The sequence below is a fragment of the Pseudophryne corroboree genome, chromosome 2 (assembly GCF_028390025.1).
Source record: "Pseudophryne corroboree isolate aPseCor3 chromosome 2, aPseCor3.hap2, whole genome shotgun sequence".
In the NCBI taxonomy this organism is placed as follows: Eukaryota; Metazoa; Chordata; class Amphibia; order Anura; family Myobatrachidae; genus Pseudophryne; species Pseudophryne corroboree.
Window position 1 is genome coordinate 610592143 of NC_086445.1, and position 24535 is coordinate 610616677.

General features: G+C 44.9%; 1 protein-coding gene across 1 annotated transcript; it reads left to right on the top strand.

Moving 5' to 3' along the window:
- The first annotated feature begins 837 nt into the window (after positions 1 to 837).
- On the top strand, positions 838 to 22681 carry SLC30A2 (solute carrier family 30 member 2). Its single transcript, XM_063954760.1, has 8 exons — positions 838 to 1364; positions 4537 to 4751; positions 16935 to 17081; positions 17299 to 17452; positions 20609 to 20798; positions 20928 to 21033; positions 21964 to 22098; positions 22188 to 22681. The coding sequence occupies exons 1-8, from the start codon at positions 1321 to 1323 to the stop codon at positions 22331 to 22333; spliced, it is 1137 nt and encodes a 378-aa protein (XP_063810830.1). The 5' UTR covers positions 838 to 1320; the 3' UTR covers positions 22334 to 22681.
- Positions 22682 to 24535: the final 1854 nt, after the last annotated feature.

Below are 24535 nucleotides of genomic sequence, written 5' to 3' on the forward strand. Positions count from 1 at the left end.
GCATACACACTAGGCGATAGGCAGGATTTGTCATTCCGATCAAGCAAATCATGCCCACAGCAAGCTAGTTTATACCTCGCCTTACTGTACTTCATACTTGCCTACCTGACCTTCTCCATGAGGGAGAAAATGCTCTGTTCCTGGACTTTCCTGGTAATGTATGATTGCCATCACCTGTGGTGAAACACCTTTCTTATCAATTAACTAGCTCACCACAGGTGATGGCAATCATACATTACCAGGAAAGTCCAGGAACAGAGCATTTTCTCCCTCATGGAGAGGGTCAGGTAGGCAAGTATGCTGTACTTGGGTTACACCAGACCAAACTTGCCACCAGTAAAATTGTGTGCTGCAACGTGATTTTGCCCGCTGTTGCAACCAGATTGCAATGCAAATGCAATTATTGATACATGGGTTCCTATGACATATCTCCCAACATGACCAATTCCAGCAGGAAAAAAATGCTGTTCATGGCCTTCCCTCTTGATATATGATTGCTGTCACCTGTATACTCACAGGTGATGGCAATAAGAAATTGAAAGACAATTCCCGAAGCAGAGCATTTTGTCCTTCCTGGAATGGGTCATATTGGGCGGTATGGGTTAACAACCCTACCATAGCCCAAGTCACCTGAATGATGCACACAAACTGCTGTTACTCATGGTATTTTTACAGATAACTATTTCTTTAACTCACAGGTTCTCAAACTCGGTCCTCAGGACCCCACACGGTGCATGTTTTGCAGGTCTCCTCACAGAATTAAAAGTGACATAATTAGCTCCACCTGTGGACCTTTTAAAATGTGTCAGCGAGTAATTAATACACCTGTGCACCTGCTGGGTTACCTGCAAAACATGCACTGTGTGGGGTCCTGAGGACCGAGTTTGAGAACCACTGCTTTAACTTACAATGCTTGAAGCCTACATACAGAACATTTACTGATATTTGGCAACTGTGGCGTGAGCAGCCTTTTCTGGAATGCATGGGCCCGTGTGCAACAATGATAGAGGAAGCCCCGAAGAATGAAGGGACGGCTTTCCCATGAGAAGAGTGAGAGCTGCAGGGAACAGACACAGGGTCGGAGGCTTCTGCACACGGGAGGCGCTGTTTGGGGGTTTGGGAATTTTTGCAGCCGGCTCTTTGCACCCGGCGCTATGGTCACACGGAATCCAAGGAGATAAAAGGACAGACAAACCGACAATACTAAAGAAAGCTATACAAGAAGTGCAGCACACTGGTCGGAATAAGCCGAGGAGAGATCTGAGTCAGTAAAACAAATCGCTTTATACACGTAACCGTCCAATAACAAGTGATTCCCAGATGGACGGAGAGGAGAAGTTACAGCTACTGAGAGGAGACAGCCGGTGAGACATTACATTTATGTTCATCCTTATACATACATACCCTCACCTGCATCCCACCATCGCGTCTGTACATATCCCGCAAGTATGTAACGTTCTTAAAACTAGATGGAAACGTTACGAAGTTTGCCATCCGCAATATATTAATGGTAGTTAAAGCGGTGTATCGTGTTTCGTTCCCCTCTTGACAAATCTATAGTCACACACCTGAATTTAGTATTAACCTGCTGAAGTATCGGTTTATATGTGTCCCAGAATTATACATTGCCCTGTACATTGTTTTATCTAGAATTTCTAAGGTGACGTCTACTAATTGCCCCAGACGTTTGCCGTCCTTCTCTTGGTGTATGTGTTGAATTGTAAAGAGGACTTTTTCTTAGGATTAATATAGGTTTTTATTTAATCATTTTTGAGACTGTAAATCCATTGCACAGGGTTCTCTTTATTAAATCTGCAATATTCTAAAATAACGAACTTTTAAAGTATGGTACTTATACAGAGGACGTTCCTTACAAGCCGAAAACTGGTCTGGGTGTTACGGTGCTATTCAATATGGAAATATCTCCTTGGCTGTTGCGAGTTTCTGTCAACAAAATGCAAATTAGCATTAACCAAGAGCAACCAATTTAACATACGTTAAATTAGTGCATTGAGTTCCTTTGCTCCTTTTAGTTAATAGCACACCTCTTGCCATAAACTACTTCATGGCAAGAGGGTTTTCAAGCCATTTTAATCAACCTATAATTAAGATATTTTTTGTTGTTGTGATAGTTTAGCTCTATAATCATTAATGTTAATACTGATTATCATTCTTGTCTGTTAACTGTGTTTTTGTATTTTAATTTTTTTTCCTGCCTTTTTGTTTTGTAATGGACTTGCTGAATACCCATGCTTAACTACAGTATTTCAATTATTTCTGTGCATATAACTTTAATTTTGAAGGATTTCCTGGTAAACTAATTAGACTTACAACAGGACATGCTCCGCCCACTGTTGCCAATCTTTGTCAGGCTGCACCTCCTGGGCAGGCCTTCCTCGGATTGATGCTGTAAAAAGGCTGGCGCTTAGGAGAATAATCTGTATCCTTCTCTTCGCTGTCCCGCCTCTGATGCTGCCTTGCTCAGTGCTGTAAATGCTGGGATGACAGGCCAAGCTCCGCCCGCTGTATGTTAAATATGTAAGGTTTGCAGGGATAGTCTGACTCTATTCCAAAGGGCCCTAGGTCTCCTTGCTTAGCTTCTCAATCGCTGCTGCCTGAGCAGCCGCCTCTGAAAAGACTGAGCACCACATCCCCCCCCCCCCTGCACTGCCGCAATCTCAGGTCTCGAAGTCCTGCTGGTGCCAGTCTCCCGCCAGCGCCGCCTCTGCATGGGATTTGGGAGCGCTGCCGCTACGTCATGGGTCTCTGCCTTGACACTCGGCCTGCCTGGAATCTGCCCTGGATGAAGAATCATTGCCCCCCCCCCCCCCCCCCCCGTGCAATTCGGGAGAGACGTGGTGACATCAGATGTCTCTCCCTGTCCCGGCTTACTCTGTTTCCCACACTGCCTTGTGCTCCACCCAGCGCTGCGAGGAGCTGCTAGCTTTGAGAGGAGGAGGACACTTGGACTGAAACAGCATCGGGAGTGCCCCCATTCATCTTGGCGATTTTTTTTTTACATGACACCCCCCCCCCCACACACACACACATCTAGGGGTGTCTTACCCCCACAGTATTTTGTTCCAGATTATAGGTCATATGTGTACCGAGTTTGGTGCAAATTGCTGCAGGCATTCCAGAGTTATGCTGGAAAGAACACACACACACACACACACACACATATATATATTTTATAGGTGACATTCTAATTTGAACTCCACAATTAAAAATGGCAATAAGGACATTTGGAGGGGTATTTATCAAAGTTTGGAGAGAGTTAAAATTTTAATAAAGTACCAACCAATCCGCTCCTGTCATTTTTCAGACACAGGGCGGGATGTATCAACATACATCGCTGCCTATTGCAACGATGTTGATTGCATATGTACTAACATATGCGATCAATATTGCAATGCAGTGATGGAGGCTCCCCGCAATACCTGTGAGGTGGTGTGTGGTGGGTCTCCGTCATCTCCCTGGGCTCTTCACCTGCTCCCATGCCGGGAAGCAGGCAGCAGGCTGTCCCCGGCGCCTCCTCCTCCCCCCTCTGCAGCCGGAAGGACCTCCGGCTGCGTTGCTAGGGGGAGGAGGAGATTTCCTTCCGGGTCCAGGCTTCTTGGGGGAAGGTATGCCGGTGGGAGGGGGGTAGGCTTCTGCGGCGGGTTGCGGCGGCCGGCTGTAAGAAGCCCATAGGCTTCTATAGGGTATCTCCATCCAAAGATGGTGATACCCTGTGCGGCGAAAACGCGGTAGTCGGGTGTTTGTACATAATACAAAAATGCATTTTCCCTTTAGTACATCCTGCCCACAATCTGTAAGCAGAAGCTGATTAGCTAGTACTTTATCAAAATTTTGTACAGCTTTTCCACTGCTGCAATAACCTGGGTTATTGCTGGGTCTACCTAGGTCTTGGCTCAGTGTAAAGGGGTCCTTTAAAAAATAACCTGGCACGAGTGACTGGTAGCTACCAGGGTTGAACCCGGGAAAGGGTGCTACCTGGGTTATGCTTAAAAGCTGCTGATTGACTGTGTATGAAGAGGTCCGCCTCAAGTGAGTGTGTATGAGTGACATGCAGGGTAGAAACAGGTTCAGTGAAAACGGGGCTGAGCAAGGAATAACCTGGGTCCAAGGTGCAGTGTAAACGGCGGCTGATAAAGGGTGGAAAAGTTGTAGTAATAAATACCTCCCTTTGGGGGAGATGTACTAAGCAATAAAAAGAGTGGAGAAGTGACTCACTGGAGAAGTTGCCTATGGCAACCAATTAGTTGCTCTGAATAATTTTCTAGTATGTAAATTATAAATGTTGTGTCAATGCCGATTGGGTTGCCATGGGAAACGTCTCCACTGGCTCTTCACTCTTTTTCATGCTTAGTACCTCCCTCCCACAATATACATTACTAATTCATATTCCTTTAGTTGGCTCTCCTGTCTCTGTATGTAACTGTGTGTGTGCGCATGTGTGTATTAAAAACATGTTTTCATTTATTCCCCCCTCCCTTATAATTGGTCTCTATAACAAGCTATGATTTTGTTAAGGTCATACTCTGGAGTCCAAGGAAAAGAATTCCACAGCCAGGTGTTTACCTATGTGTCAGATCTGAATGGCATTGAATTGGGTCACCAGGGTAACCAGCATTGTCACTCCCACCGGGCACATGAGGACTTGCACAGCACAGAAAAGGAGCATGCTCGGAGGAAACTTTACGTGGCATCGGCGGTCTGTCTGCTTTTCATGATTGGAGAGGTTATAGGTGAAAAACATGACATTTATGCTTTGATTAGATGGTCTATTCGTAAAATATAATTATTGAATTACATTGTAAGAATATAGAGACTGGTATAATTACTAAGCAAAAAAATCTCAAACAATTTTTGTCATATTTGAAAGGACAATGATCATAAATGCAAAATCAGTCTTGTTTTGTATTAATCCCCTACAAATCTGGCAAAATCTAAAAAAAACACGTGATACAGTCATTAGGTCGACAGTCATTTGGTCGACATGGAAAAAGGTCGACATGAGATTTTCACACTCCTCCCCCCCCCCCATTTAAAAAAAAAACCACTTTTTCATGCTTTACTATTCCCAATCGTAGTCCACGTGGATCATAACCTGTGCCAATCGCAGTGTTAGCAGAGCGAGGCATCTTGCCCGAAGCATGGCGAGCGAAGCTAGCCATGCGAGGGGACACTGTGCAATAATTGGGGTTCCCCAACACTTTACGAAGAAAACTACACCAAAAAAGTAAAAAAACATATGATGACCCAAGTCTTGTCGACCTACTGACCCATACCCTTCAAAAATCAAGGGTTTTGAAATGAAAATCCAGTGTTAAGTAAATATAGCCTATAGGTGCAGAAAAGTGTCACATTCAAGAGATGAAGGGAAAAGTACTGAAATATCATTTGTTATCTACCTCAACCCTCAAGTTTTCCCAGCTGGTCACATGTTCAGGATGTCTGTGGAACCAGGTGGGATAATTACTGATCCAGCTATATAGAGTAACCGTTCTCAGAACGATTAAAGATATCCACAAAACATGATCTGTTGGTAGTTGAGGACTGGAGTTGAGAACCACTGGTCTACCTTTTTTTTTTTTTTTTTTTTTTTTTTTTTTTTTACAAAGTACCTAATTTCATCTACATTTCTCTAGGTAAACAAATTTTCATGGGACTACCCCCTACTAAGTAACTAGGTATCTGCATACTTCCTAAAATTTGTGAGGAAGAGGCACCAAGGGCATGTATGAAAAAAAGTTTTGGTTCTAGGACAACAAAATGGCTTCTTGGGATAAGTGTGTGTGCATTTTTGTTCCCCTTAATCTGGGAACGTGCATATATAGTGGATTCGTTAACAATAGATACTTTTCTAGTTAACCATCATGTAAGCATGTCCTCTTCATTATATTTAACATGTACCCGTAATTTGGTTTTTAATTTTTCGAGAGTCCTGCATACGCGCACTAGACTCTGGGACAGCGTTACAGTCCCCTTGTGCCCAGAGTCTACAGCCCACCCAGCTAAAGAGCAGTGGGCCCAGACAGAGCCTGCACATGGGCCTCCTCTTGAAGTGCCCCTGCTTGTAGTGGCTGTCTGTTGACTATTTATAGTTGAACCTAGGTATTTCAAGCTATCCGACTTTTCCCTTTAGGTTTAGCTGCACAGGTGTGGTTCCAGTAAAAATGTACTTGATCTTTTTATTTGTAAGCTAAGCTTTGCTGCATTTGGTGGAACTTATTTGGGATGTTTTGGGTATCCTGCATGTTTTTGGCTAGGAAGATATCATCGGCGTAGACTAGATCTGTGAAGGCTGTATGTTTGCCAGTGACTGTGGCCATTTCATTTATAAAAGGTTTTCTGAAAATCCAGTCCATAGCTATGTTAAAGGGCATGGGTAATACTATACAATCTTGCTTGACACCAATTGAGATTGTGAATAGTTGTGACATTCGGCCTGCATATTTAACTATGTTTGATCCATTGTAGTAGAGAGCTCAAAGCACCTTAAGGGCCATATGCAATTGCGGTCAAATTGCCGCAAATGTCGAAACACTGGGCATTTTCGACACAAAAAAAATGATTCGACAATGCAATACGGTACTTTTCGACAAAAAAAACTGTCGTTTCAGATTCGACTTTTTGCAATTCGACAGTTGTCAAATTCGACATGTCTGCAATGGTAAAAATGCGGCTTTTCGACAAAAGTATATTCAATTGAAGAATGATGATTCTACAACAGTGCTTTTCGACAGTCATTTCGTCAATTTCAGTCCGCCTCATTTTGCTGGCGGGATCTAATAAAAATTTTTAGAAACATGTTTTTTTTAATTTATTTTTTTATTGCTAATAGCATATCTATTTATATTAGAAGGGATTATCTGCTTGGTTTGTCTATTAGGAGCCACAAGTATTATTTAATATATTTTTTTAAAAGAATATATATATTTTTTTTTTTTACTGACTAAAATAATATGATCAGATCAGAGCTTTTTTTTCAGTGGGAATGGGTTAAAAATCAAGAAAAAATATAAGTGGGGTCCCCCCTCCTAAACATAACCAGCCTCGGGCTCTTTGAGCCGGTCCTGGTTGTAAAAATACGGGGGGGAATGACAGGGGATCCCCGTATTTTAACAACCAGCACCGGGCTCTGCGTCCGGTCCTGGTGCAAAAAATACGGGGGACAAAAGACGTAGGGGTCCCCCGTATTTTTCACACCAGCACCGGGCTCCACTAGTTGGAGAGATAATGCCACAGCCGGGGGACACTTTTATACCGGTCCCTGCGGCCGTGGCATTAAATCCCCAACTAGTCACCCCTGGTCGGGGTACCCTGGAGGAGTAGGGACCCCTTAAATCAAGGGGTCCCCCCTCCAGCCACCCAAGGGCCAGGAGTGAAGCCCGAGGATGTCCCCCCCCCCCCCCCCTATCCAAGGGCGGCGGATGGGAGGCTGATAGCCAAATAACAAAATTAAAGAATATTGTTTCTGCTGCGGGGTACACTGGGCTCCACAAGGAATGGACAATGGGGTGTAGAGTAGGATCTTGATCCGAGGCACCAACAGGCTCAAAGCTTTGACTGTTCCCAGAATGCATAGCGCCGCCTCCTATATCACCCCGCCTCCCTGCACAGGATCTCAGTTTTGTAGTTGGTGCTGCAGTATCAGGCACTTAACAGAGGGGCTGCTCCAGGCAGCCCTAAGAAGAGCTTTTTTCTGAGGAAAAAAGTGAAGACTTCAAGGGCAGCAGCAGTGTTGCATGTCAGTGGACATTCACAGCTGCAGCTCCGGCTCTCCCCAGCGGCGCTGTACACTCCCGAGCCCTGGTTGCCGGGTAACTATAGCAGGAGGCTCCGGTTTTCTTCTTGTCAGGCACACACGACGGGGGCTGTCCGGGAACGCGTGGCCGCGCTTCGGGAGGTGGTAAGTGGGTCCCGCTTGCGGGACCCGGTTTTTATCGCGATCCGGCACGGTCAGTGGGAAGCGGGCCGTGCACGCTGGCGGTGGACACTGGCAGTACAGGCGATCCCACTAGATCACCGGGGCATAAGACAGGTCAGATTTTCTCTATAAACCGTTTTATTAGAGCCCGCAGTACCCGGTGGTTTTGCCAGCAGGGGGATAAAGCTTGACCTGAAGCCCCTCCCCCAGCCCCAGGGCGCCATTTTCTGCAAATGTTCCCGCCCTGGAGCTGAATATCTGTCCCTCACTCCCTGGCAGTGTCTGCGGCGCCATTATCCCTCAGCTCACTTCCTGGGAATGCTTGGGCAAATCCTCCTATGTAAAGCCGCCTGGTTGTCAGTGCTGTGACTTTACAAGACAGTTAAGTATTCTACCTGCCTTTTTTAGTCCGTGTTAGTTAAGAAAGAGTGCACTTAGTCAGGGTTTCCTAGTACAATCACCCTGTGATATACATCCAGTTCTTACTGTGTACTGTTATATCTATTGTTATATAGCTGTGTCTGCTAGTCCAGTGCAGTATTATTGTTAGTAATAACCTCTGCATTGTACAGACTGTGACTATTTGTGTGTGCATTTGATAGCTGAGTGGTGTCCATTTCGTGTCTCTCACTCAACCTGCTATCCCTATATTCTATAACCTGAGGGGGCTTGGTGCGTCAGGTTTTATCTAATATAGGATTTTCACAAAGATATACTGTATTACGTATTTTTCTCTGTGATTTAGTCACCATATCTCTCCTTTATCTCTGCTGGTGCTGACTACACTACACAGGGGTTTGGGCTAGAGGTATTGTGCAGCTGACAAATTGTACTGTATTACCTGATACTGCAAGTTATATCATGTCTGCTTCTGAGGGTAACGGGCCTGGGGCTGAACACACTGCCGGTGTTGCTGAAGCCGCAGATACCTATGAGGAGAATATAGCAGCTTTGGGCTCTGGTTCTGGAGGCTCCTTGCCCCCCAGTGGGACTGTGGCAACGGGGGCAAATAATGACCCGCCGTGGGCCACTTTTTCCACGCTTCTGCATACGCTAGTTTATAAACTAACACCCCCTATGGGACCCCCAATGCCGGTGCAACCGTTTGTGGTCCCTGCCATGGGCGGATGATTTATCTGCTCAAATAAAGAAGTTGAACCAGTCCCTGACTACTAAAAAGTCTGACCGTCGCTCGCCTACGTCCAAGGGGACCTCTAAGCGAGCGCTTGTCTCCTCACAATCCACTGCTGTCACTGACACCTCGTCGGATGATGACGGCACTTACACTGACCCCACAGGTTCTGACTCTGATACGGCTGATGGGGAGGGTGGTTCACATGTGGATGTTCCTGATCTTTTGGAGGCTATTAAGTTAAGTTTACAGGTTACGGATGATCCCGAGCCATCCGTTCCTCCTAAGAAACCAGATAGGTTCAAGCGTCAGAAGGTGATTAAACAAGTTTTACCTCACTCTGACCACCTAATTGATATACGTCAGGAACCCTGGGAAAACTCCTCCAGTGGACTCGCATGTGGCTAGGATGGTGGTTTCCTCAGCTCTACCGGTCACCACCGTCACGTCTCTAAAAAAGCCTACGGATAAACCTGTGGAGGGTTGTCTGAAAGCGATTTACACCCTCACTGGTGCTGCACAAAGGCCCACTATTGCAGCTACTTTGGCTGCAGAGGCCATTGAAGCATGGGCCTTGGAGTTAGATGCTGAAATCTCCTCTGACCATGCTAGACAATGCTTGTCTTATATTGTCACAGCTTCTCGTTATATTAAAGAGGCGGCTTCTGATGCTGGTATCCTGGCAGCCAAGGCCTCTACTACGTCAGTCCTGGCTCGCCGGATATTGTGGCTGAGATCCTGGTCTGTGGATCTGGACTCTAGAAAAACCCTGGAGGTACTCCCTTTTAAGGGAGATATTCTGTTTGGGGAGGATTTAAATAAGATTGTGGCTGACTTGGCTACTGCCAAAACTGCCTGTCTGCCAAGTACTGCTCCTTCTGTGTCGAAGGCTAAAGGTACTTCCTTTCGCCCCTTTCATCCTTCAGGTAAAGCAAAAGGTCAGGCGTACAACAAGCAGGCCCGCACTTCCAAACCTGGTAAGCCTAAGCCCAAAAGAGCCTGGGTGGCCCGTCAGCCAGCTTCCAAGACAGATAAACCTGCCGCATGACGGGGCGGGCCTCCCTCTGGGGGATCCCAGGGTGGGGGGGGCCGGCTTCTAGGGTATACCCAGGGATGGTTGAAGACCACTTCAGATGCCTGGGTACGGGAAGTCGTCACTCGAGGTTACGCCATAGCCTTCAAAAACCGATCCCCTGATCGATTTTGCCAGACAGTTGTCCCGTTAGACAAGACAAAGGCAAACACTCTACATTCGGTGGTACAGACCCTCCTGGATACAGGAGTCGTAGTACAGGTGCCTCTTGCGCAGAGGGGCCGGGGGTACTATTCTCCGCTGTTTCTAGTCCCGAAACCGAATGGGTCCTCCCGGCCCATTCTCAACCTCAAGGCATTGAACAGGTTTGTGAAGGTTTCCAAGTTCCGAATGGAAACCCTTCGCTCTATAGTTCTGGCCTTGGAACCTGGGGACTTCATGGTCTCCCTGGATATACAGGATGCTTACCTGCATATTCTTATAGCAGTGTCTCATCAGCAATACCTGAGATTTGCGATTGGCAACTGCCATTACCAGTTTTGGGCGTTACCTTTTTGGTTTAACAACGACTCCGCAAGTCTTTACAAAAGTCATGGCGGTGATGACGGTGGTACTCCGCCGTCAAGGGGTCAGGATACTGCCGTATTTGGACGACTTGTTAATCCTGGCAAATTCCCCAGAACTTTTCCTGCGTCATCTAGATGTGACGGTCCGGTTTCTGCAAGCCCACGGGTGGCTCATCAACTGGAAGAAGTCATCCCTGATCCCTGCTCAGAGCATGGTGCATCTGGGAGCACTATTGGACACTCACAACCAGCGGTTGTTCCTGTCTCAGGAGAAAGTCCTGAAACTTCAGGACCGGATTCGTTGCTTCCTATCTCGTCCGCAAGTGTCGATACATTCGGCGATGCAGGTGCTGGGCCTTATGGTGTCAGCATTCGACATGGTGGAGTACGCTCAATTTCACTCTCGCCCTCTCCAGAGGCTGATTCTAGCCAAATGGGACGGCCTGCCTCACCGGATCAGGTCTCAAATTATCTCATTGACTCCGGGGGTCCGTCTGTCGCTGCTCTGGTGGCTCCGGGACCAACAACTGTGCAGGGGCCATCCGTTCTGGATATCCGACTGGGTCCTATTGACGACAGATGCCAGTCTAAGAGGTTGGGGCGCGGTGCTGGAACAACACTCCCTTCAGGGGCGGTGGACCAAGGAGGAGTCCCTCCTCTCGATCAATATTCTGGAGTTGCGGGCGGTCTTCAAGGCCTTGAACCTAGCCCAGCATTTAATTCAGAACGGTCCTGTTCAAGTACAGTCTGACAACGCCACCACAGTGGCTTACATAAATCATCAAGGCGGCACTCGAAGCCGCCTAGCAATGAAGGAAGTCTCTCGGATTCTACAGTGGGCAGAACACCATCTACCGGTCATATTGGCAATATTCATTCCGGGATTCCTGAATTGGGAAGCGGACTTTCTCAGTCGTCAGGACGTGCATGCCGGCAAGTGGGGCTTGCATCCAGAAGTGTTTCAACTCCTAGTGGAAAGGTGGGGCCTTCCAGACGTAGATCTGATGGCGTCTCGACACAATCACAAGGTTCCGGTCTTTGGAGCAAGGACAAGGGATCCTCAAGCAGCATTTGTGGATGCGCTGGCGGTGCCGTGGAGGTTTCGGCTGCCGTACGTGTTCCCTCCGATGTCACTCCTGCCCAGGGTAATTCGGAAGTTCAAGCAAGAAAAAGGAATTCTGCTTCTCATAGCTCCAGCGTGGCCCAGACGGCAGTGGTTCTCAGACCTGCAAGGCCTATCGTCAGAGCGTCCAATCCTACTTCCACAATGCCCAGACCTCCTCGTTCAGGGCCCCTGTGTCTACCAGGACCTAGCCCGGCTGTCTTTGACGGCGTGGCTCTTAAAGCTTCCATCTTAAGGGCTAAAGGGTTTTCTGAGGCGGTCATTCAAACTATGTTGCGGGCCCGGAAACCGGCTTCGGCTCGGATTTACTATAGGGTCTGGCATTCTTACTTTGTTTTTGGTGCGCATCTAACGATTGGTGCTTCCAAGTTTAGTATAGCCAAGTTGTTGGCTTTTCTTCAGCAGGACCTGGACTTAGGCCTGCGTTTGGCCTCCCTCGAGGTTCAAATATCTGCCTTGTCGGTGTGGTTTCAGAGAAAAATTGTGACCTTACCTGATGTGCATACCTTTACTCAGGGCGTGTTGTGTATCCAACCTCCCTATGTCCCGCCTGTGGCTCCTTGGGACTTGTCTGTGGTTTTGGAGGCGTTACAAGAGTCTCCGTTTGAACCTCTTGGTTCAGCTGACCTTAAGTGGCTTTCCCTTAAGGTGGTGTTTCTGCTGGCTATTGCTTCAGCTAGAAGAGTGTTGGATTTGGGTGCCTTGTCCTGTAGTTCCCCATATATGATATTTCACCGTGACCCGGCGGTTCTTACGACTCGTCCTGGCTATCTACCTAAGGTGGTTTCTTCGTTCCACCTTTTAATCAGGAGATTGTAGTTCCGGCACTTGTTTCTCCTGATCGGTCTCCCAAAGAGCGGTCTTTGGATGTAGTACGGGCTCTCCGTATCTATGTGAAGAGAACTGCTCCTATTAGGAAATCGGATTCTCTTTTTGTTGTGTTTGGGTTTCACAAACGGGGCTGGCCTGCTCACAAGCAAACTCTGGCCAGATGGATTAGAATGGTGATTGCACATGCTTATGTGAAGGCTGGTCTCTCTGCTCCTGATCACCTTAAGGCCCATTCTACTCGGTCTGTTGGACCTTCTTGGGCGGCCCAACGTGGTGCGACCCTTGAACAATTGTGCAAGGTGGCTACGTGGTCCTCTGTGAACACGTTCATAAGGTTCTATGCCTTCGATACTGCTGCTTTCCAGGATGCTTCCTTTGGACGCCGGGTTCTTGTGCCTGCTACAGTGCGTCCCCTCCCATAAGGAACTGCTTTAGGACATCCCCATTGTCCATTCATTGTGGAGCCCAGTGTACCCCGCAGCAGAAAACGAGTTTTATGGTAAGAACTTACCTCTGTTAAAACTTTCTGCGAGGTACACTGGGCTCCACAAGGCGCCCACCCTGACGCACTTAGCTTCTTTGGGTAGGTTTGGCATTAGCCGCTGACACGTCTCCTGTCGTGAGAATGCGGTGTTGTGGCTACTAACCGTTGTCGTCTCTTTTCCTGCTACTGCATTGGACTGGTTAACTAAAAACTGAGATCCTGTGCAGGGAGGTGGGGTGATATAGGAGGCGGCGCTATGCATTCTGGGAACAGTCAAAGCTTTGAGCCTGTTGGTGCCTCGGATCAAGATCCTACTCTACACCCCATTGTCCATTCCTTGTGGAGCCCAGTGTACCTCGCAGAAAGAGTTTTAACAAAGGTAAGTTCTTACCATAAAACTCGTTTTTTTTGTAGCAGAACTACAAGTCCCAGAAAGCCTCCCCCCGCAAGCTGGTACTTGGAGAAACACAAGTACCAGCATGCGGGGGGGGAAACGGGCCCGCTGGTACCTGTAGTTCTACTGCAAAAAAAACAAAACAAATAAAAACAGTACACACACACACACACCGTGATAGTAAAACTTTATTACATACATGCACACCGGCACGCACATACTTACTATGTTGACACGCCGACTCTGTCCCCTTCACCAGTAGAATCCACGGTGTACCTGTAAATAAAATTATACTCACCAAAATCCTGTGTAGATCTGTCCTCTTCTTGTTTGTAATCCACGTACTTGGCAAAATAATAAAACGCAAAACCCGATCCACGCACTGCAAGGGGTCCCATGTTTACACATGGGACCCCTTTCCCCGACTGCTGAGACCCCCTGTGACTCCTGTCACAGAGGGTCCCTTGAGCCAATCATGGAGCGCCACATCGTGGCACTCTCCTGATTGGCTGTGCGCGTCTGAACTGTCAGACGGCGCACTCGAGATACAATGTAGCACATAGGCGCTCCATTGTATCCAATGGTGGGAACTTTGCGTCAGCGGTTGAGATTACTTGCGGTCAAAGTTCCCACCATTGGATACAATGGAGCGCCTATGTGCTACATTGTATCTCGAGTGCGCCGTCTGACAGTTCAGACGCGCACAGCCAATCAGGAGAGTGCCACGATGTGGCGCTCCATGATTGGCTCAAGGGACCCTCTGTGACAGGAGTCACAGGGGGTCTCAGCAGTCGGGGAAAGGGGTCCCATGTGTAAACAGGGGACCCCTTGCAGTGCGTGGATCGAGTTTTGCGTTTTATTATTTTGCTAAGTACGTGGATTACAAACAAGAAGAGGACAGATCTACGCAGGATTTTGGGGAGTATAATTTTATTTACAGGTACACCATGGATTCTACTGGTGAAGGGGACCAAGTCGGCGTGTCAACATAGGTAAGTATGTGTGTGTCGGTGTGCATGTATGTAATACAGTTTTACTATCACGGTGTGTGTGTGTGTGTACACTGTTTTTTATTTGGGTATTTTTTTTGCAGTAGAACTACAGGTACCAGCGGGCCCGTTTCTCTCCCCCCCCCCCCCCGCATGCTGGTACTTGTGGTTCTCCAAGTACCAGCTTGCGGGGACTTGTAGTTCTGCTACAAAAAACAATATTCTTTATTTTGTCACTTGTCTATCAGCCTCCCATCCGCCGCCCTTGGATGGGGGGGGGGGGACAGCCTCGGGCTTCACCCCTGGCCCTTGGGTAGCTGGAGGGGGGGGACCCCTTGATTTAAGGGGTCCCCACTCCTCCAGGGTACCCCGGCCAGGGGTGACTAGTTGGGGATTTAATGCCACGGCCGCAGGGACCGGTATAAAAGTGTCCCCCGGCTGTGGCATTATCTCTCCAGCTAGTGGAGCCCCCGGTGCTGGAGTGAAAAATACCGGGGACCCCTACGTCTTGTCCCCCGTATTTTTTGCACCAGGACCGGCTCAAAGAGCCTAAGGCTGGTTATGCTTAGGAGTGGGGACCCCACACATTTTTTTTTTTCCAGGGTTTTTTAAACAATTTTGTGCCGTCCATGAAGTCGAATCCAGGACGCACACTATCAGTCAGTCAATTGGTCCGTTTTTCGACAGCGGGACTGTCGAATCTGTTTTTTATTGAATATGTCGAATTCGGGTCCCGGCGGGAGGGTGTCTAACTGTCGAATTAAAAAACGGTCGAATTCCAGACGGAATTCGACCGCAATTGCATATACCCCTAAGGGTGTTAAGTGGGATGTTGTCTGCCTTGAGGGCACACCAAGCAGATTCTTGGTCCACAATGTCAACTGCACTTTAAAAGTCAACACAAACTAGAAAACATTCTTTCTTTGATTTGTAGGCATTATTCAATTAAAGAAAAATATGCATGCTCTACTGGGTTTTAAATCCAGCTTGTTGTCTCTACAGTTGCTTTCTAATTTCTTGGCGCACCTATCTAAGCAATGTAGTGAAGTTAGTTTGAACTAAGTTGTCAGCCTGTACATACAGTATGGCTCTTACTATATACTCCTATTTAAGGGTGTTGGCATGACAAACAGTAGTTTCAAATTCACTTTGCTCTGTTACCGTCTGCCCAAAGGGTGCATAGAGAATGCAGGTGTCCAAATGCTGAAAGGTACCGATGCTTGTAAGAGTTATGTAAACTGCCAGGCAGAGCCAGCCTTAACCAATATGATGCCCTAGGCAAGATTGTGACTGGTGCTCCCTAGCACCACTGCTAGTTCCACCTCTGACCCTGCATCCCTTTCCCAGCACCATCACCCCTCACCAATAGCAGACCTCATTTTGGTGCTCCTACCCCCTATATTTTAAATAGGAACAGTGCGCCCATTTGGCACACCGCACAAAAAGGGGCATATTTCTAGCTGGGAAGGGGCATGGCCGCACGATAGTACCCCCCAATTCAAATTACACCACACAGTAGTCTAACTTTATTCACATTTTATCATGCGATAGTGTCCCTTATTTGCATTACATCACACAGTAGTACCACTTTACCTTATATACCTTATGCCTCACAGTAGTGCCCCTTATTCACACTACATCACACTGAATTGCTCCTTATTCACATTACACCACACCATTTTGCTCTTTATTCACATTAGGCCACACAGTAGTGTTCTTTTTATACGTTATGCCACATAGTAGAGCACCTTATACACAAAATGCCACACATTAGTAATGCCTTTATACACATAATACCACACAGCAATGCCCCATACACATATGACACACATTATTAACGCCCTTATAAACCTAATGCGTCTTACACATTATCCCAACCTTTTATTAATGCCCTTATACACATAATGCCCCTTACACACATGCCGAACAGTATATTACAACCAACCCACCCGCACACAGCATTCACATGGCTGCTAACACTGTGACCTCTGCTTGGATACAGATGTGTCCTCATACGTCTTGCCTCAATACGCCATGCAGCTGGAGATGCTTGGCATGAGTCAGCTGGCAGCTCCGCTAATGTCGGATGCCTTTTTTGACAAAATGCATTTTATTTGCATTACTATGTGGCTAGGATGCACAAGAAGCTTCTGCTGATTATATACACTGTAAAGTTGCATTTCGTATGCAGATACAGCCGCAGTCACACACAGAATATAGGCATGCTGCATATGATTTTAATCAGCAGAAGCTTCTTGTGACCCTAGGCATACCCAATGCCCTAGGCATTTGCCTATGCCTAGGGCCGGCTCTGCTGCCAGGGATGAGTACCACTAGTTTATTATATTCTACCTACAATGAAGTACATAGTACAGTTTTGCTTTTATAAGCTTAAAAAAAAGTTCCTTTTACAATATTTGCCATTCTACCTTCTCTTGTTTTCCAGGTGGGTACTTTGCACACAGTTTGGCCATAATGACAGATGCTGCACACCTGCTGACAGACTTTGCAAGCATGATGATCAGTTTATTTGCCCTCTGGATGTCCACTCGCCCAGCCACAAAAACAATGAATTTTGGCTGGCACCGGGCAGGTATGGAGGCACTTTGACATTGGCGGTGGTGGTTGGTTCATGTGGAGATTTTGGAAACAAAATATACAGTATATAGAATAGTAGTGTGTGTGTGTGTGTGTGTGTGTGTGTGTGTGTGTGTGTGTGGTGTTTGTTTGTTTTTTGTTTTTTTGAGACCTTTTTTTTATTGTTTGAGCTCTACTTACAGCATCTTAAATTTGTTTTCTCTTAATTGCAGAAATTTTAGGAGCCCTCTTGTCTGTCCTGTCAATTTGGGTGGTAACTGGAGTCTTGGTTTACTTGGCAGTAGAAAGAATAATTTCAGGAAACTATGAAATTGAAGGGGAAGCAATGCTAATAACATCTGCATGTGCAGTAGCTGTAAACATCATGTACGTAAGCCAATGCCCCACTACACAAATAGAGACACATACAACATTATCTGTATCCTTTCTTTTGTACTTTCATTGAAAAAAAGTTTTTATCAATAATTGAAAATAATGTACACTAAACCATCGTTTCATATGATACTCATATTATATATATATATATATATATATATATATATATATATATATATATATATATATATATATATATATATATATATAATATACAGCAACGGATTGGCACTCACCCTTCACAATAAACGAAGCCCCGGTGCCCTCTGGAATCTGTAATACATACAGCGACTCCTAGCATGCAGCGGCACTCAGGGGAAAAAAAACTTCTGTTTTGTTCACCTTGACAAAGGGGAGTTAGCACCCCGAAACGTTGGATCTGCTTTTGTATCACCATGGAATAAACACCATTTGTTTGGAATACCCATGAGTTTTTTTCCCTGAGTGCCGCTGCATGCTAGGAGTCGCTGTTTGTGTGTGTGTGTGTGTGTGTATATGTATATGTATATGTGTGTGTGTATATATATATATATATATATATATATATATATATATATATATATATATATATATATATATATATATATATATATATATATATATATATATATATATATATATATATATATATATATATATATATATATATATATATATATATATATAGCGTGGATTTGGCGGCGGCACTCAGACAGACTCATCAAGGTAACAAACAGGTCATTTATTAGACCGTCTAATAAATGACCTGTTTGTTACCTTGATGAGTCTGTCTGAGTGCCGCCGCCAAATCCACGCTACATATCAGTGACCTAGAGTCACCCGGAGGGCACCACAGCGGATAAACCATTGGCTAATAAGGAGTGCCGGGTACACCATTTCTCCTCTATATATATATATATATATATATATATATATATATATATATATATATATATATATATATATATATATTATAAAATCTCTTTTATGCATGACATATTTCTATGGTGCCTTAGTCTGATCATGGCACATCATATATGAAATAAAATGTCTTCTGTAGAAATAATATTGGCGTTGTAATTAGTTGCTTCGTTTCAGAGTTGTGTGGCAAAACATCTGCCTTCCATTTACAGTGCATCACCATTGTGCTCTGGAAAATGTGACAGTTGGTGAACTCTCCCTGTGCACCTGCTGGATGACCTACTGGGTCCTCTGGAAACTGTGACAGTTATTTGCAGTCACCCATTAAGCAGGGATTCTTCAAACTTTGACTCCTAAGTGGGTGAAAATGGGAAAATGTTCCACCCAGCAAACCTTTGCTTGTTTGAAACCAGCCTCATCAGCTAGTAAACTATTTTGCTCGGTGCCTGTTAGGAAGCCACCATGGCTTGTTGCTAGGTGATGGGGACGTCATAGTACTTCCGCCCGGGGATCTCCGTTGGTCACTAGGCAACTGGCACACCGTGAGGCTGCTGGGAATGCTGGGTCCACTGTCTTTTAGTAACCAGGATGCTGTGGCTGTACTTGCAGCGCTTCAGCTGCACTGAATTTGTAGTTATGACACTCCCAGTCTGGCTCTCCTCATTGGCTCAGCTTCCTATCTAAGGCTGCTCAGCTCTTCAGTGCCATTTATAATTCATACCCTGTTGGTGTAAGTTGCTGGACCATGGTCTCTGCCTGTCTGAAACCTAGCCTTTGCCCTGTCTGTACCCTCGTCCTGCTCCAGAGTGTGTTAACCCTTTGTCTGCCTCATCAGTTGTACCATCTGCAGAGTGCCTACAATCCATCTCACTGTTCCCCATCTGCCCTTTCTGTGATCCTTGCCCAGACCTGACCTTAACTCTCTGTGCTCCTGTGTTCATATTAACTCTGTTTATACTCCAGCTCAATATCATGTGGTCTCCAGCCTATTGTGTGAGCCCCTACAGCTAAGGGTTTAAGTCCAGCATGCAACATAAGTACATGGAGTGCATGTCATACACACTAGGATGATATCGATATGTCCCTGAATAGGACACATTGTTCACGATTATCCTCCAGTGTGTATGCACTATGTTGCGGATTATGCAGCATGGCCCCTGCTCACTAAAGCCACAACCCCCCCATCCCCTGCGCTCGTCGCTGCTGGTAGTGTGTAGGGAGCAGTGAGGGGCTATTATTGGCAGAAGACCCTCTCACCAGCTCTAGGGCTCTCACACAAACCGTGATAGAGTTCCCTAACAATATCCAATATCCACAGTATCCCAATCTGCTAATGGATGAGAACAAATGACAATCAACCATTTTGCTCCTAAACAGTGGAATCTAGTGGTCATACGTATTGGTTAAATACATGAGTTAACCAATTTGCCTAAACAGTCGTTTTAGTTAATTTTCCAGTGTTTTGTAGTAAATAGTTTGTCATGCTTTCATCAGTTACCAGATTTTCCTTCCAACAAGTCAGATCTGGTAGATAATCTGCCAAATTATTGTATAGTGTATGCGCAGCTTTAGCAGTGTGACCAATGATCAGGCTGACAACCTTTTAAACACACCCTTACAGCTGAAGCCCTTATTAGCCTTCTGTGGGGCTAAAAGCCCAAAGACCCGAAGTGTGTCTAAATGGATGGAGAACCCACCCTCTCCTCACATCCAACCCCAGAACCCTAATCCAGTTCTTATCAAAAGCTTCCAGCAGAACCAACATTATTCCTGGGGTTTTAAAACGTATAGGTAAAAAACCTGGGGCTAATATACCTGCCTTCCACCACTATTCCAGTGATCTTGTCACAATAAAAAAGAAAAGAAAAAAAATTAAAATATAAACATTATATGATAGAGATAATAAATATATAGTATATGATATATACACCTTGGAATGTCATTTAGCCTACAGTGTTAATGTGATAGCCTGTGCAAAAGTAAAACTTGACTATGAGATGGTGAGGAAAATTTACAAAGCTTGGGGAGAAATAATGTATGAACCAATTCGCTTCTGTCATTTTTACAGGCTGTGGTTGTAAAATGCGAGCAAGGAGCTTATAGGTTGACACTTTCTTTATCCACTTATCTCTCTCCAAGTTTCTCCCTGATATCTGAAAAGTTTATAAACTCAAATATTTTTCACAGCCAAAGAAATCCTCTCTGCATTCATACATCATGTTATTATTCTAACTTTCTGTCCCGTAGAATGGGTGTGACACTTCATCAGACTGGACATGGACATAGTCATGGATCTGGAGAGTCACACTCGCACTCTCATTCACATGACCATGGAGAGCTACAAAACCCTAGTGTCCGTGCTGCTTTTATTCATGTGATTGGAGATTTACTCCAGAGCCTTGGTGTCCTAGTTGCAGCCTATGTCATCTATTTTAAGGTAATTCCTTCATGTTCTTTTTTTTCTGGTGCCTATGATAGGTCGTTTTGTATATTTATTACATTATATGCTTTAAATAGGTTTCCTACATTCCATTTATCTCACTTATTTGAAAATCTCTTCTACCAGCCAGAATATAAAATGATTGACCCTATCTGCACGTTCCTGTTCTCTGTCCTTGTTTTGGGAACTACTTTGACCATTCTTAGAGACGTTCTGCTTGTGCTGATGGAAGGTAAGCCACTATAAAGCGTTAGTAACAACATGCATATGTTGATTATGACATTAGAAAGGTATGAGTTGCAAGCAATGTTAAGATACATACACACGGATAGATTTGGCAAACGATCCAATATCGTTAACGATTTCCAGGACAAACGATTTGGCATAAAATAATGAATGATTGGACAAAAACGATCGATCTTTAACGATTATCATTTACACAAAAATACACAAGATTGATCTTGTCCTGGGTAAAATTTAAATAATGGGTGTGGCCGAAGTTGAGGCTACAAAAAGCACCTACATTTTTACCTCATGCCAGAGATAGTGATCGTACACATCTACGAACAGCTCTGAAGTAGGCCCAAAGTGTGTTGAGTTGCTTTGGCATAAGGGACACAGTGTGCAGAGTCATGGGAAACACTGCATAAACAATGCTGGCCAGTGTTTGGGAGACAGGTATGGGACACATTGGTGGACAGTGAAAAATACATTGCTGCAAGGCTTATAAATACATTGGTGGCCAGCAGCCTTTCAGCAACATGTACTTACATGCTGCTTGTAGAAACTGTGAAAACAGATGAACTGCTGTCTGTGTGTCTTCTCCATCCAGCCTGGCACAGAAAGGGGAAATGGTGGTGGGGAGTGGGTAGTCAGTCATTCAGCTTTCACCAAGTCGTTCATCGTGCATACACACAAAACTATTTGAACACATTGCAAAAGATTGGTCTATGATCTTTCTGCATGCATGAAAGATCATAGACCCCAATAAACGAGTGGTGGGTATGCGCATTGGCAGATTTATCTTTCATACACATGGAATGATTTGAAAGATTGGTCGTTCCGATCAATCGGGAACGCCCACATCTTTTGCCAAATCTATCGGTGTGTATGCACCTTTAGGATTCTATTCATGATTTGAGACATTTGTTTGTTATTGTAGGTACTCCCAAGGGTGTGAACTTTAACATGGTAAAGGATACTCTTCTTTCTATAAATGGAGTGAAAGCTCTGCACAGCCTCCACATCTGGGCTTTGACCGTGTCGCAGCCCGTCCTTTCCGTTCACATTGCGATTAGTAAGTGACTACTTATCAAACTGGCAATTAACTGAAAAATGTTTGTCACTGGTGACTGACTTCTTGTGTTACTTTCCTTTTTGTCACAGATGAAAATGCAAACGCTCAGATGGTGCTGAAAGAGGCAAGTTCTCAGCTACAGAGTAAATTTAACTTTCACACAACTACAATTCAGATAGAAAATTATTCAGAAGATATGGTAGATTGTCAAGAGTGCCAGGACCCCACCGACTAAGTGTGTATCTTGTCTTTGGAAACTGTGATTGGCTTGAGTTATGTACATCAGGCATTCCTCACTTGGATATGAGCCTTAAAACTACATTCAAACTGAAACATGTAGAGGACTTATGTGAGAGCATTGCCTATCTGATTCCCTAGCGGATAGAAGGACAGCTTTGAAATCTCTCTTAGCACTGTTCTCTCTCTGGTGCACTCCAGATGAATGGTGACGGTGTCTATATTCCAGTGGGGAGCGATCAGAATGCATCATACATTTCTACAATTTGCAGAAGTTTGCACATCATTACTGAGGAAGAGACTCTGTGGTCATTGGATAAAAAATAAAACGTTTTATTGAACATGATTCTCTGCTCCAACTTTTTCACTAAATACCTTGTTTAGTTTTATTGTGGGCTACTCTTTAATGCCCTTATTTATCAATGAGTGATACATTTCACTGTGAGTGATAAATTGCACTAGCCAATCGGCTCCTAACTTCCTTGTCACAGGCTGGGTTTGAAAAATGACATTTAGGAGCTGGTTGGCTAGTGAAATGTATCACTCATTGATAAATAAGGGCATAGATGTTTAAAGGATAAATTGTGTTTCTTCTGTTACTACACCTACTTGATAAGATTATATCAATATTAAGTCAAAATACACTTTCAAATGTGATTATTTTTTTGTCATTGGGAAAAATATATAAATTTCATGTTGAGTGTTTAAAAAAAAATAAACCTGTCCCTGATCAGCCATAGTGCACACATAACTGTATCGCAGCACACATGTGCGGTGACATTCGTGTTGGTAATAAAACATTTATCCAACACAGGGGGCCTATTCATCATGGTTATTATCGGGGACTGGGTGGCCCATATAATTAAGTATCCAACTCGCTGCAAGTACAGTAGCAGCTGTGGATATAAAATAATCGAAGCAATTCAACATTGCTCCATTGCAGAGACAATTCATTTTGAAGATCCGCTGTCCCAGAGATTCCCTTCACTAAAAACTTAAGTTCACAAATGTGTGACTTCAGAAGGAACCAAATAGGAGCAGAGGAATCTGATTAGATCCCCTTGGCAACCCAGACCTACTTCCCTCCTGAAGATGGCGACTTCCCGCAGCTAAGCTCTGAAAATTTTTGTATGTTAAGAGCTTAATGAACTTAGGTCCCAATACTAGAGAATGGGGCCGGAGCAGGGCTGAAAGGTAAGTAGGAGATAACCGTGATTGTTCCCGCATTACCTTTATAAAGAATGGCACTGATACTGAATTTCTACAAAAGTAGGTTGTGTGTGTGTGTGTGTGTGGGGGGGGGGGGAGGTTTACACCTACAGTATTCTTGGAGAAATCAGGGGATGATGAATAGACCCCATAGTGTCTCCTGAAAACCTTGTTACCCTACATTTGTTAAACTTCAGAAATGCTGTAAATAGGTAGTCACAGTGAATCTGCTCGCTGTGTTGGTTGGGTTTTTTTTTGTTTTTCTTTTGTTCGGAAGGCATTATCAGCAAAAAAACAAAAACAGATTCAGAGATTAAGGGGTATATCTACTAAGCCTTGGAGAGAAATAAAGTGTATGCAGGTAAAGTACCAATCGGCCTCTGTCCTCCCCCCACCCAATAACTGCCATGTCACAGGCTGATTGACGGGTACGTTGTCTCTGTCTCTCTCCACTTTATCTCCAAGACTTTACATTTGTGCTACCTATAATTTTCTAGTATGCACTTGATAAATGGTACTTCAAAGCTGGCTGGTTGCTATGGGCAATTTCTCGAATAGGACACTACTCTCTATTTACTGCTTCATACATCTCATCCTCATCCTCTGTGGCTCTCCAGCTGTTGTGAAACTACAAGTCCCAGCATGCTCTTCTACACTTTTGCTATTAGGAAATGCTAAAACTGTGGCAAAGCATTCTGGGATGTGTGGCAAAGCATGCTGGGATTCACAACAGCTGGAGAGACACAGGGCCACAGGTTGGCCTGGCTTAGATAGACAGTCAATGAGTCGACATGCAATATGTCGACAGGGTCAAAAGGTTGCCTTGAAAATGATCAACACACAAGTTGACAACACAATTTTTATTTTATTTTTCCCTGCCCCTTTTGCTATCCATGTGGACTACGATTGGGAATAGTAACCTGTGGCGGGTGTACACATTACAGTAATCGTGGTCACGTATGATGAAACATGCAAAATGACACCCCAAAAA

Coding starts and splice junctions, on each gene's coding strand:
- SLC30A2 (XM_063954760.1), top strand. CDS start 1,321: ATGGACGGAGAGGAGAAGTTACAGCTACTGAGAGGAGACAGCCG. Junction 17,082..17,298: donor TTTTGGCTGGCACCGGGCAG/GTATGGAGGCAC, acceptor TCTTAATTGCAG/AAATTTTAGGAGCCCTCTTG. Junction 22,099..22,187: donor TTCCGTTCACATTGCGATTA/GTAAGTGACTAC, acceptor TTTTTGTCACAG/ATGAAAATGCAAACGCTCAG.